General features: G+C 40.0%; 1 protein-coding gene across 1 annotated transcript; it reads left to right on the top strand.

The window, feature by feature from the left end:
• Positions 1-824: 824 nt before the first annotated feature.
• nptx2b (neuronal pentraxin IIb) lies at positions 825-8028 on the top strand. Its single transcript, XM_042508492.1, has 5 exons — positions 825-1268; positions 2794-3013; positions 3358-3602; positions 5050-5229; positions 7798-8028. Exons 1-5 carry the CDS (start codon positions 825-827, stop codon positions 8026-8028), a joined length of 1320 nt encoding a protein of 439 aa, XP_042364426.1.
• Positions 8029-14183: the final 6155 nt, after the last annotated feature.

Here is a 14183-nt window from a genome sequence, read left to right as displayed (position 1 = left end):
TATATTTGGAAAAAAAATAAAAGGTGAGAAGAGAAACATTGATCATAAAATGAAGGGCAGGGGGCCTACAGAAAACACATGTGCATAGGACCCAGAATTGGGTGCTATGCCCCTGCTCTGTCCCCATTTGATACAAAAACATTTTGAGGACAAAATTGGGATCATATTCATTTAAATTGATTAAACTGATTAATTTTTCAATTGATTTGATCTTTCAATTGAATTTGATTTATTGATTTTTTCCGTGGCATTTTTCCTTCTTAACTGTGAAAGCTGAAACAACAAAACTCACAGCTGAACGGACTCATGCTACCTGCATGGCAGCAATACATTAATTAGGCAACAACATCAAAATGAGGACAGGTATGGGGCCATGAAATCAAACTGAGATTAATCCCACCTTTCCGGTCTTGAACTCATCACTCTCCATCGCTTAATTAACTTTCCAAATAAATAAATCAACAAATGTTTGACCCAGCTGCTCGGTGACGTCAGCCTACTACAGCCAATCAGGAGCGTTTGCGGACACCTTTTTTGGTAATCCTCTTTCCTGAGAGGAGCTGTCCGATCAGCACCACAGCGCGCGCTCTCTTTGGCCAGGAATAACACAACAAGCCACATTAAGCCACGAGCTTACAGTCTGACTGAGTCGCTGCTGATCGGATTTTCTGTTCAGAAATTTCTTCATTTCTCCTCTCAGGGATGGAGCTGCTCCGGAGAAACACGTGCTCGTGATGGTTTTTGGGTATAACACTTTTACGCACTAAGTTGAGAAGTGGGTTTACAGTCAGAGTGTTACGTGTTTCCCCTGACTCCCAGCCGGTATGTTTCCACTCTTGTGCGGATTGCTGTGTCTGTGTGCGCTGGTTTGCGGTCAACCAGCGCGCGGTCAGGCGGCGGACGATGGGAAGCGGTATATCTGCCGGGCGATCCCCCTCAGCGGTGACGCCAGCTGCCCGGTGACCCTGTTACCGGAGCTGAACGCCGGCAGCCAGGAAGAGGAGCTCAGAAACACTGTCATGCAGTTACGAGAGACAATTCTACAGCAGAAAGAAACCATTTCCAAACAGATCGGCACCATAAACGAGCTGACTACCAAGCTGTCCCTGTGCGCATCAGCCACCGACGAGGGGAAGTACGAAAAGGGAGCCTCCTGGGGCAAGGAGAAGCAGAACACGATGGGGGATGTCCCCAGAGATCCGAATGACACTATCGACAGTCTGGGGAAAACCATGCAGGGGCTCAAGGACCGGCTGGAAAACCTGGAGGTAAGTCGGAACCAAAGCCGTGCGTAAAAGCACCGTTTGATTCCTGGAGCGGATTTATAGGATTACCACACCATGTGCATCCACTGCTCAGCGGTATACTGGCTCTTCTTGGAAACATTAGAGTTCGTATCGTGGTGATCAAACAGAAGGATCTGTGACTAACAGATTAATTAGCTTTAAACTTCCGATTACGCACGACTGTGGGTTATGTGACATGTGTGCTTATTATGCTGCAGGGCTTTACAGGAAAACACCACCTAAAATATGGATTCCAGTATGTTAAACTTGTGATGTCATAAGGTATAAAGTCTGGAATTGCTCCAGAGACAGTGCCTGGAAGACTAATTTATTTATTTTACTGAAGTGTTCTTGGTTATGACACAAAAAAATCTTTCCATACACCCAGAACATCCCCCTGGCTGCGCTCAGTGTCATCTACATCTTTCTTCATTTATAGTTTATAGTTCTTCCGTGATATTCAGGAGATTGGGAGTGTAGAGGGAAAATGATCTGTTAATATATGCTATGAACCAAAATGACAAACTGTCTGTCTCCTAAGGAACACCTACAGTGTAGAGCTTTATGTAAAGTGTAATCTAAGCAGGAGACAAAAATCTGTGTGTGCTCAGTTATGTTCAGGAGCATTACCATTAACCTCAGAGACAATCCAGAGTAGGATAGACCAGAGAAACTGAGGATGAGGATCATTTTTTGTTTCACTGTCCAGCCTATGAAGAAGTAAGCTACGTATTTTTCAGCTAAAGGACCTATGTTGATCTCTTTTGGTTGGATGACCATGAAAAAAATTAATTGTGTTTCAGAAGTGGAAGATTTTCTTTGTCAGACCTTGAAGGCTGAATGTTTTGTTTGGGAAATGAACAGCTAGACAACATGTATTCAGGATTGACTGATTGATTGATCACTGCAGCAAGATTTAACTCCCTATGGCATCGCAAATGTTTCTTGCTTTTGGATATTAGAGAAAGTTGGCATGTTTACCAGGGGTGTTTCTAGGATTTAAGGACATTGAGGGCTGAGTATTCATTAGGGGGGTCCACATGGTATTATTCCCCAGGATGTTATTGATTGATTGATTTATTACAAGCTCTATTTTTATGCTTTTTAATGCACCCTGGCACCTTATTTACCCTTAAAAACTGTTTTTTCACAGTTTAGATTAGGTAGGAATTGTGATGTTAAAAATGTTAGTAGTTGTTAGTAATGAATGATAAGGGCAGAATACTACACAAATACTATAGTGTCTTGTAATAAAAAATTGTATCATTTTTGGGCTCATGGGTTTGGATGCCATGTTTGGTTTAAAAAACACAAAAAGGAAAAGAAATCGCAAAAAAAAAAAAAAAAATGCAAAGAAAACAAATAACCAAAAGTATGAGTAGTTTTCCTCATATTTTTTTTCCTTATTGAGCTGTGATGTAAGTCATCACTTACAGCTCTGACATTGTTCTTGACCAGCTCTGCTCACTTCCTGTTCATGCCCTCCTGTCCATCCTTACCTCCTTAGCAACAGCAGCTGCGGGCCAACATATCGGGCGCAGCGTTCCCCAGTGAGCTGCGTGACCTGCTGCAGCGTCGCCTCGGGGAGCTGGAGAAGCAACTCTTGAAGAAAGTCAACAACCTGGAGGAGGAGAAGAGCATGCTGTCCAACGCCACAGCTGCCTACAGGCTGAAGACAGAGAGCACACTCAACGCCCTGGTGGAGAGGATCAGTGAGCTGGAGAAAGGTAGTAAAGAGTTGTAACTTTACAACTGTGCAGAAAAAGGTAGGATGAGAGAAGATCACGGAGGGTGGGGAGAGGATGAGGGAGCAGGAAACTGGTGCACAGACAGTATGAGTTAATATGGAGAGGAGGCACTCTGAGAGGGTCTGATGAGTCAGAGATGGTGGGACCGACATGGACATGTTTTACATAAAAGGGACCTTTGTTGAGGTTTGATATCACCACCGTCTGTGTATGAAACATAAATGAGGTGACCGTTTCCTCACTTTCATCCTAACGCAGTGATTAACAGTCTGAATTATCTGTCCCTGTCCCTCTCTTCTGTCCCCTTCTCTGCATCTCTACAGGAGGAGGAGACTTCAAGTCCCCAGAGCAATTCAAGTTGTCCCTCCCCCAGAGGACCAACTACCTGTACGGTCGCATCACCAAGAGCCTGCCAGAGATGTATGCCTTTACACTCTGCATGTGGATCAAGTCCAGCGCCAGTCCTGGCATTGGGACGCCTTTCTCTTACGGCGTGCCGGGACAAGCCAATGAGATCGTGCTGATCGAGTGGGGCAATAACCCCATCGAGCTGCTCATCAATGACAAGGCAACAACTTTTAGATGATAGAACGTTAAAGTCCCCCTCCGCTCACAAATGTCTTGTGTTTATGTCCTCTGAAATGTTTATGACCTTGAGTATACTGATTTGTATTGGTGCAAAGTTTGTCACCAGAGAAGTGTTTTCACATTCCTCTGGTGAAGGAGTGATGTCTGTGCACTCCCCAAAAATCTGACATTTACCCATGCATCTGGCGAGCTAGATAAGATAATAAGAAGGAAATTAGTAAAAAAAAAAAAGAAATAAATTAAAAAGTAACACGAAAAATACCTGAAAATAAGCAAAAAAAGAAAAGAAAAGTAAAAAACAAGAAAGTGACCCCCCAAATCCTTTAAGTTTTTTTAAATACATATGCGTACCTTTTTTTCCCCACAACATAATTATAAAATATGTTTTTACCAATATACAGATAGGCTTCTGGACATTTTCTGTAGAATTTTAAAATTTTCCTCCTTTTTGAAATTAATTTTCAGGTCATTTTCCTGTCAACTTTGACAAATTTCTTGCAATTTGCAGGACATTTCTTATCAAGTAGCTCAGCACATTTTTCCTCATGTTTTCAAAAGAAGTCAAATCAATTTTCTTCTGTTTCAGGGGTTAGATAGCTTTTGAAAGGCATCTCAACACAGCACAATAAAACTGATGTCAGTCCAGGTTTCAAGGTGTTAAAGGTCTTCATACAGCAAATAAAATGCATGTCGACGGGGTAACAGACTTTGGCACAAAACCATAAAAGGAAACTTAAATCTTTGGTGCAGACTGTCGGCAGAGAGAGCAGAGTTATCATTAGCATGGTGACAGTTTAGATGAAAGTAGAGTGTGCAGGTTGTGGATGTAAACTAATGTTGAAAACATCATAGCAGATATTGTATGTTGCACAACCACAGCTGTATATTTGAGGGGGGGACTCAGGGGACACGTCCCCGTCTGTAATGATTTAGTACAAAGCTGTAAACGCCAAGAACAGTTAGAACCAAATCTCTACTTTAGCGATCAGGGGTCATACAGGTGAGGGCAGTCAGTGAAAACAGAAAAAATAATCACACAAGAAATAAAGTCTGTAATCCAAGCAGAGACAAAAACCAAAGAATCAAACACAAGAAAAGAGAGCATCAGCACACTGTGGCTGCAATCTGGCAACTGAATAGTTTAAATACAAAAGAGTTGATTACTAACTACACACAGGTGATATACATGAGGTCATCATCACTTAATTAGTAAAAGTAACACTGAACACAAGGAGAGTACATTTCAAAATAAAACTGGAACTGGACAAAAACACACGTGGCAAAATCACGTTAAACAAAATATAATACTTTCAAACATGTCTGTGGGGGGAAACTTTGACTTCAACATCTTAAACTGTGTCATATTTTCAATCAGCAGCCATCCTGTACTTTTATGTCAGTGGTCTTTATTGTATTTTAACCCCCAGGTGGCCCAGCTGCCTCTGGAGGTCCGTGATGGAAGATGGCACCACATCTGCATCTCCTGGACCACACGGGACGGCCAATGGGACGCTTACCAAGACGGAGAGAAGCTGGGAACCGGAGACAACCTGGCAGCTTGGCACCCCATCAAACCTGGGGGAGTCATCATCCTGGGGCAGGAGCAGGTGAGCTTTGGAGCAGTGATCAGCACAATCAGAGACAGCAGACAGTAGTGGAGACATCTTTTCAGAACATGAACAAAGTGCACCATCACATTATCAAACACATCCAAGTGCAATGTCAAGTGGTTCTGATAATAAGCTGTGTGATATTTATGGAGCACCTCCGCAGACTGCACACAGACACACCTACGGCAGTAATGAGATGGTGACAGGTTATCATGACAACACAATTAACAGAACGGTGTGGTGAAGCCATCATCGAGGTCTCCCACTGGACCAACCTGTGCTTTATTAAAAACTGTCACAATGAGATGAGTCAGTCTGTTGAAATCAAATCAGCTACAACCAAGTATGAAAAGCAGAAAAGTTCATTTAATGTGTTTTTTAGTTGAGTAACCGAATGATAAAGTGTATTTTTAGCCATAGTGCCGGCTCTAGGAAACAGAAGAGGATGAACTCAGATCCTTTACTTGAGTAAAAATACTAATACCACACTGTGAAAATACTCTGTTACAAGTGAAAGTCCTTCTTACATACGTTTCAGTATGTAAGTATAATCAGCAATATGAACTTAAGTATGAAAGGTAAAAGTAGTTGACAAAACTGAATATTTTTAAGGAGACATCTCGACATTTAGCAGATATTTTTTCTGGTGATAAAGCCAGGTAATTTTAATAAACACCAGGAACATTTACCAGATGATTTTCTGTCAAAACCAGTTATTTTATTATGAGACATCAGGACATTTAGCTGATGTTTTTCTGGTGACAAAACAGACTTTTTTAACAAGATGTTGGGACATTTAGCAGCAGTTTTCTGTAAAAAAAAAAACAAAAAACAAAAAACAAACAAAAACAAGTTATTTTTCAGGTGATGTAGGAACATTTAGAAGATATTTTTTCTGGCGACAAAACCAGATATTTTTAACAAGACATTAAGACATTTAACAGTAGTTTTCTGTAAACAAAGCCAAGTATTTTTAGATGTTTTTCTACCAACAAAAGCTGGCATTCAAACCCAAAACTAAAAACAAAAAGCTAAATTTGGAAAGTAACAAGTAAGTAAAGCTGTTAAATAAATGTAGTGGAGTAAAAAGTACATCATTTGCCTCTGAGATGTACTTGAGAAGAATAAAGTGGCATAAAACAGAAATACACTATACGTACTTATATATGTACTATATTCACTTCAAAGTTGTACTAATGTACTGTACTTAATTACATTCCACCACTGCTAGAAACATAGAAACAGGGATGTTGGCGTGTTCACCACTTTGGTTCAGACTTAAATATCTCAACAGTAATGGGGTCGATTGTCATGAAATGTTGCAGACACTTTGACTCTTTGACTCTTTGACTGTATTAGTGCCACAGCGAGTATCACATTTTTTAGTTAAATATCTATGGTAGAAGGTGATTTTGTCTTCTTGCATTACATTAGACCTGCACTGCCTTAGACCTTGATCTTTTTCTCCTCAGCGTGTGGTTTAAGTGTTTAACTGCTGTGTCACAGCAAAGAAGCAATCGTGGAATTTTGCTTTCAGCCACTGGTGTTATCATAAGTGGAGTGCTGGAATTCAGACATCAGGTTGTGAAACCCCAGACAAAACCACGTTTGTTAAAGTACATCTGCCAAGGACGAGAAGAAGAGACGTTGACACATACCTGTGTGTACAAGTACCTCTTCTGAATTTCTCTCAGTGGCTCTCTGCCAGCGAACACAAGCTCTGTGTATTTCAGTAAAACTCAGAACAGACAGATGATATTTTATATTTTAGGGGGAGGCACAATGGACCCCATGCAGCAACATTTTCAAAAAAATATGAAAGGTCAATTCCAGATGTACTAAACATTCTTAACCACAAATCCCACTATTGGCAAAGGTAACACCCACTAAAAATTATATAATGGCAGGTTTTGTGCTGTGTGCAAAGACTCTGGCATTTGTGATTTAATATAAGTAGACCTGCAAATCACAATGCAATGGATGCACCGTGCAAATGTAATTTAAAGATCCTTACTTAATTCTTTGAGACCTAAGAAAGACATTGTAGGATACCTCCAAGGACTAAATACAATAGAAAATAATGCACATTCAAAAATAGTCACAGTATAAAGTGCAGGCAAAATAAGCCTTAAATCCCCCCTCCAGCTGGGCAAACAGCATATCGTGGTTTTAGACAACAGAGTGGCACCTGGGGTGGCCAATCAGATTTAAGGGGTGGCCTGTAATACCCAAGGCCACTTCCTAGACACGCCCCTGGTCGTAGGACGTTTGTTAGTATGCGAGTCCGAACACAGAGTGAGGTATTGTGAACCTTTGTGTGTTGCATTGTCCTATTTAGACTTCAGCTCTTTACTGAAGATAAAACCAGTAACATCTCAGACGTTAACAGACATTTCCACACGTTGCTTCAACCTTTGCAGTGTCGAACAGAGGGAGGGATAACAGACTGATTAAAATTTAATGACTGTTTCAGCCTCAGTCCCAAAGACATCTTCCTCCACCTCACAAACACCATCACCTCTGGTGCTTCCTAAATGCCCATCCTGCTGTTTATGGCCCTTACAGGACGTGGTGGGTGGGCGCTTTGACGCTGGTCAGGCCTTCGTGGGCGAGCTGAGTCAGGTGAATATTTGGGACCGCGTCTTGAAGCCGGTGGAGATCCAGTCGATGGCGAACTGCAGCTCCTACATCCCCGGGAACGTCATCTCCTGGCTCGCAACCAACGTGGAAGTTTTTGGGAGGGGAGCGTTCAAGCGGCCCCTGGAGATGTGTCAGGAAAGACTGCCCAACGCTTAAAACTCATCATCCTGCCTCTCTTTACATAAGCTGCCGGTTTTCATTGTCTGCTCTGATTGTGAGGCAGTTCATAGACTTCATGTTAAACACTGACGTTGTTTCGCACAAAGAGATATTTGAGGTTTATGTGAAAGCTGAGCATCATCATGAACCAATATTTCTGTGTTTACTATGACTAAGGTAAACACCCACCACCGTGGTAAAAAGTCCCCCCTAGGTATCAGTGCTAAGACCTCATATACATCAGTCCGCCCCCTCCACAATCACAAGCTCTGCAGTAATGAAAACCCCCTCTGGTCTGGCGCACACACACATATGACCTGCTGCTGCTACAGGGTCCAGATTCTAACTGACAGTCGGGTGTGGGCGTTTGCGTGTGTGTGGGAGTTGCGTGCAGCATGGAAGTGAGGAAAGATTAAAGGTCTGGCTAATGTTATGTCTATTTCTTAACAGGGAAATTGGCTTAAAGCCAACATCAATCACCCCTCGGATCCTGACACCTTCACTCATTTTAAAGATCCAGTGTGTGAGATTTAGGGGGATTTAGTGGTGTCTCGCTGTGAGGATTGCAGATTACCACAAACTGAAACTTCTCATGGTTACAATTTCTTCAGCGTTCAGGAGGTTTCTTACTAGGAGCTGAATTATTCATACAGGTCTCCTCCTCTCCATAACAAACAGACCAAGGGTCAGATGCATAAAACTTACAACTAAAACTGTGTGTTTGTAAAATGCAGAAACATGCAGATGCATTTTTTTTTTCTCAGATTTAAAAAGCTGTGTGTGCACGCCTGATTCTGCAGATGCACGAGCCAAATTTTAACACCCACAGTTCACCATTAATGGTTTCAGAAATGCTCTTAATAAACACCTGTTTGCATACTCGTACGTGTACCCCTCCACAACTCATCAGACCTGTCAGAGAGAAACACGGTAAAGAAAGAGTTTGACGGACTGCATCACATCGGAGAGGTTCTCCATCAGAGCAATCTGAATCACCATTAATATTAAACATCAGGAGGAACAATGATTCATTCAGAGTGCTCGGTTTCAAACTGACTCAACAAAATACCCCACAAGATCAAATTAAAGCATCACTAATGGGGAGATCAATTTTAAATAACAATAATGACGATTTAATCACTTGTAAGTTATTTAAAATTAACTTTATGAGTGCACCTTTGATTGACATTTTGTAGAACTCTGTGTAAAGTGCAAAAATAATAACACAATCAGTGAAATAAGCAAACATCCTATAAACACAGTTATCTCTCAATTTATATTTAATCTGCTCCTCATCATCTCACCTGCAGCTATCTCAGCTAAAATTTTTATTTTCAGGTAATTATACACTAAAGAAAGCACGCTGATTATATTAAATTCACTTTAAATCCTGCACACTGGACCTTGAAAGGGGAAAATACATGCACACATATACATATATCTATATATATATATATATATATATATATATATATATATATATATATATATATATATATATATATATATATATAAAACTGGAAAACTACATTTGTCACTTAATCTGTTCTGTGCGCTCGCTGGTATTTGAATGATTTTTACAACAGACTTTATTCTCTGGTAGAAATACTGCAAAATACTTGTTTGCAGTTTTCCAGCTTTTGCAAGAGTTCAAACTTGTTGGGAAGCTTCATTCTTGGCATACATAACTAATAATGATAGTGAATCTATGACAGTGCTTTTTTTTCTTGCCTTTTTCCAATTTGAGCAAAGCATCTTAATGTTGAATCATGTTGGAAAAATATCCATCGCTCCTGTGTTGTGATATATTTTTACTCGTTGCTGCAGTGAATTGTCTAAAATTAACAGATTGAAACTCGACTTGAATGTACATTAATCATGTACGTGTGGTGTAGTCTCTCTGTCCAGAGAGAATATAGTTTTTATATATAATATGTGTCGTCATGTATATGGCTTCGTCTGTCTTGTCTCGCGGCCTTCGTAAGGACACGTAAGTGCCATTATAATTTTTCTAAGTGTTGGAAATCATTTGCTTTGCCAATAAATAAAAAATAAAGAAAATGACTCCTGCAAAACAACTATATGAATGTCTGTGTTTTACATTACAAGTTTCCTGCTAACCAGTGTATTCTCTGGGACTACAGTATATTTAATGATTCAGTGAATGTGCGATTCTTTGTTTATGGGGTTTAAAGTCACCTCTTGTCGTGGTTAAGCTGGCGAGGTGACACAGCAGTGACATGAGTTAATTACAGCAGCTGAGCGGGATCTTCAGGCCTAAAGGGTCAAGGCAACAACAACAGGTGTCCTGGGTGGCATTAGAGACACTTAACAGCTGAGAGATTCAAAAGGTCAAAGCAGCGCTCTCTGACCGCACACTGCTCTGAAAACACTGCACGCTTACAGCACTAAAACTGCAATTTGAGCTTCATTGTAATCCAGTCTGATAAGAATTATTTAATATTTCTTTGAAGGCAAGAAGAGGAGCTACTGAACCTGCAGCAAAATCAACAATTCATTAGATCAAACATGCAAAGAGGGTTTGAAGCAAATTTGTTTGATTTCTTTCAAAAACATGAGAAAAAGACCAACTTGGAAAGAAATGTCCCACAAATTGCAAGAAGTAAGTAAAAGGTGACTAAGAAAAAAATGACCTGTAAATTAGTTTTTGAAAACATGGGGAGACATTTTTTAGAATTAACAAGAGGTAGGGAAGAGTAATATAATCATTATAATCATATATTTTAAATTATTTTACAGAAAAAAACACATTTGTTATAATCATTTAATTATTATTATTATTTTTTACCTCTTTTGCTTAATTTGAGTAATTGTCTTGTACCTTTTTATACTACTATATACTGCCATGAAAAAGCAATAAAAAATGTATCATAAATAAAGAGCTGATTCACTGAAAACTGCTGCTGAAAAGCAAAACAAAGAGCAGAAAATAAATAAAACATTCCACAGAGCTGAAAGAAACTACACACAATCCTCTACAAACAAACCCTTTCACCTCACACACTTGATCCATTGTTAATATTGATCGATGCAGCTTTGAGTAACACCTGACTGAGGTTCTCCAGTCACTGTGAAATCCTGCCTCCACATTTATTCAAGAGGGAACTATTTTCCACTTCATCTTAACTATTTTTAATGAAGAACTTGTCAGTGCCACACTTCATGATAGGTCTGTATACTGTTTTAGGTTTTAAGAATGAGTCTTCATGCCTCTTTCGTCATTTCTGATGGATCGTCACATTTCGGCGCAAATAAACCAACTGTTAATCAACCCATTAATCCAGCAGCTTTTAGAGTTAGACCAAAAAAAACACAGGCTAATAAAGTGTGACCGGCCTTGGACATCTTCTTTTCCATCTCCATGTCCATTATTGATTGAATCCAGCTCTGTATTGACGGAGGGAGCCAGAGACTTTTATGTAATTGCCTTTTTTTCTTTCTTTCATCCCACATAAAAGGCTTCAACATACAGAGCATCCTGTGCCACTGAAAAATGACATGTTGTGAAGAGAGGCACAAAGACCGGCCGTACACTCTACGGCACGACAATTCGAAGCTCATAAAACATGTCTTTATATGAGGACACTTGAAAAACAGCCCTGAGTGAATTATACTAATTAATCAGACAAGTTCGACCAAGATCACCAAGAAAGAGGCGGCGACAACAAAACCTGAATCCATTCATACATCTGGCCAAGTCACCATGTCTTTGTCTTATATTATTTGGGAGTGAAACAGGTGAGGAGCGTAGATATGACGTCCTACAAATACAACTAAAAGAAAAACTTTGACAAGGTCATTTCATTACAGTATCCTTTTCAGTGAGTCTCTAAATCAGCATAATAAGGCTACTGTGAACGTTGTTTTTAACCACGTTATCAGTAACGTGTCCATTTTCTGTCTACACTGATGTCGAACTCCCTAAGCCTCTCATTTTCCAACACAAATCCAAAAACAAATGGTTTTAAATATGTTGTTCCAATGACAGGATAAGGCTTGCTAATGTTATCTTTGCATAAAGAAAATGGAACAATCGGGCTAAAGCAATTTCTTTTTAAGGCCCTGACACACCAAGCCAATGGTTGGCCATCAGTGAGCTTCTGTAACCCTAGCTTTTGTCACGAAAAGTCAGCCCTTGTTGGCTGTTTTTTGCTTTTTTTTTTCCATTTTAGCATGATGAATCAGCCTGTCTGTAAATGAAATTGTTCTGATTGTCAGTTTAGCACAGCATGCAAGAAGAAGGATAAACAAAGAGCAAAAGTCCAGAGAGAATGAGCTGAAAACAAACTTTTTCTATAAGGTCAGATGTTTTTTTTCTTAAGCCATTGAGCTCTTAGGCAAAGAAGTCTCCTGGTGGTTTGTGTTGATGTTCATTGCTGCACGGTAAATAGGCTATGCTTTGTTCTTTCAACATTAGCCTGTTTCGTTTTTTGAATGCCAATCACGGATGACCGCCTATTGCTGGTTTGGAGTTATTTCCTGTCACATAGGCACAGAATGTATGTGCTGGTTGGCTGTTATCTGTAGTCTTTGTGGTGCGTTTAGGTGCAACTTTTTTGGCAAGACACAGGCGACATGATGCGACGCAGCAGTTGGCTTTCATAGATTTTTTTTTAATGTCAGTTTGGTGTGTCTGGGCCTTTAGGTGTCATACCATCCACTGTCTCCTCTGCCTACTGATGATGGCCTCAGCCTACTGATGATGGCCTCAGCTCATATACATGTAATCAGAACTACATCACTTCAAAAACAGATGTGAGGCATCACATGGTACACAGAAAAGTAAAATGCCAACATTTTCTTCAGGTGAATGGACCATTTAAAGTGATTGTTTTCAAACAAACAGCAGTCCCCAAAAACTGCCATTACAAATTTTCTAGTTAATCTTTATCCTCTGGAGTCTGACTTTAATGTCATCATTTACCCACCAGGGACAGGAGATGCTGCACATATTTTTTTTGGTCCATGTTTTGTGAATGATATGTGACACAGCTTTAACGATGTGAGAAGCAGAGTTAAAAGCTTTGAGTTTGTTAAATGTTCAGCTGCAGACTTTAACCACAGCAAGTCAGTGTTTCAGCTGAAGGTTGACGGTCTGATGGAAGTGTAGGTTTTCATCAAAGCACCTGCAGCTCTCCACAGTGTTTCTGTCAGCTGCATTCATCAGGAGACGCACAATTAATAATGTTGGGACATCTCTAACAGAGAGCAGACAAGCTGTCATTAAACACCATCAAGGTACTCAACGGTATAAAAATAATCTGACTGACGTCAGCGCTGTGGGAAACATTCAAGGATTTTGTCCTTTTTAGTTCAGTTTTATTCGACTCTTTCTCTTCCCACAGTCTGATGGTTTTTAGTCAATAATTAGCAGTTTACTGAGTGCCAAATTATGTCTCACTAAGTCTCTCATTTCTGTCTCTGTAATGCAGTTTTTTCTTAATGTGTTTACACCAGTAAGCCTCAGTTTTCTTCAGTTTAAAGAAGTGCTGTGGAAGTAAGTATCAGTTCATCACTTTGATATATTTCAGCAACAGTTGGATGGATTGCCAGGAGACATTTAGATGATGAATCCTTATCACTTCTCTCTTGCCACAAGCGGAGCATGACTGCAGACTTTTACATCGCATCTCAAAATCCACACATGCTGATAAAGAAGCCCAGTCATCACAGTCAAATGTTGGCATTGTACACTTCTAACTTTTAACTCTAGCTGAGTTCATCATCAGGAGAAGGTGGACAGGTTTGTGATATTTTAAGCCAAAACCTGTTTTCCTGACCTTGACCAAGTGATCTTTGTGCCTAAACATCACCACAGCATTTTCACAAATTTCGTTCTCATTGCAAACTTGTCAAATAGCGCTTCTCTGTCAGTGCTTTTGATGTAAGTGTGCGATTAAACACGAAGCAAGATTTAACGCAACTGGTAAATGCATCTAAAACAGGCAACAAAAGTGAAGATTCAGGCAGATGAAACTTAAAAGTACAAATAAAAAAAAAAGCTAAACAGGGAGTGAATCTACAAGCACAGACAGACTGACAAAGAAAGAGAGATGCAGACACAGATTTATATAGACAAAGAACCAATCAAAAGAACAAGACACAGCTGGTGGAGGCGGGCAAAAAGAGGG

The sequence above is a fragment of the Plectropomus leopardus genome, chromosome 19 (assembly GCF_008729295.1).
Source record: "Plectropomus leopardus isolate mb chromosome 19, YSFRI_Pleo_2.0, whole genome shotgun sequence".
Lineage (NCBI taxonomy): Eukaryota > Metazoa > Chordata > Actinopteri > Perciformes > Serranidae > Plectropomus > Plectropomus leopardus.
The sequence above is the reverse complement of the archived record's forward strand: the minus strand, read 5'-3'. Positions and strand labels throughout refer to the sequence as shown.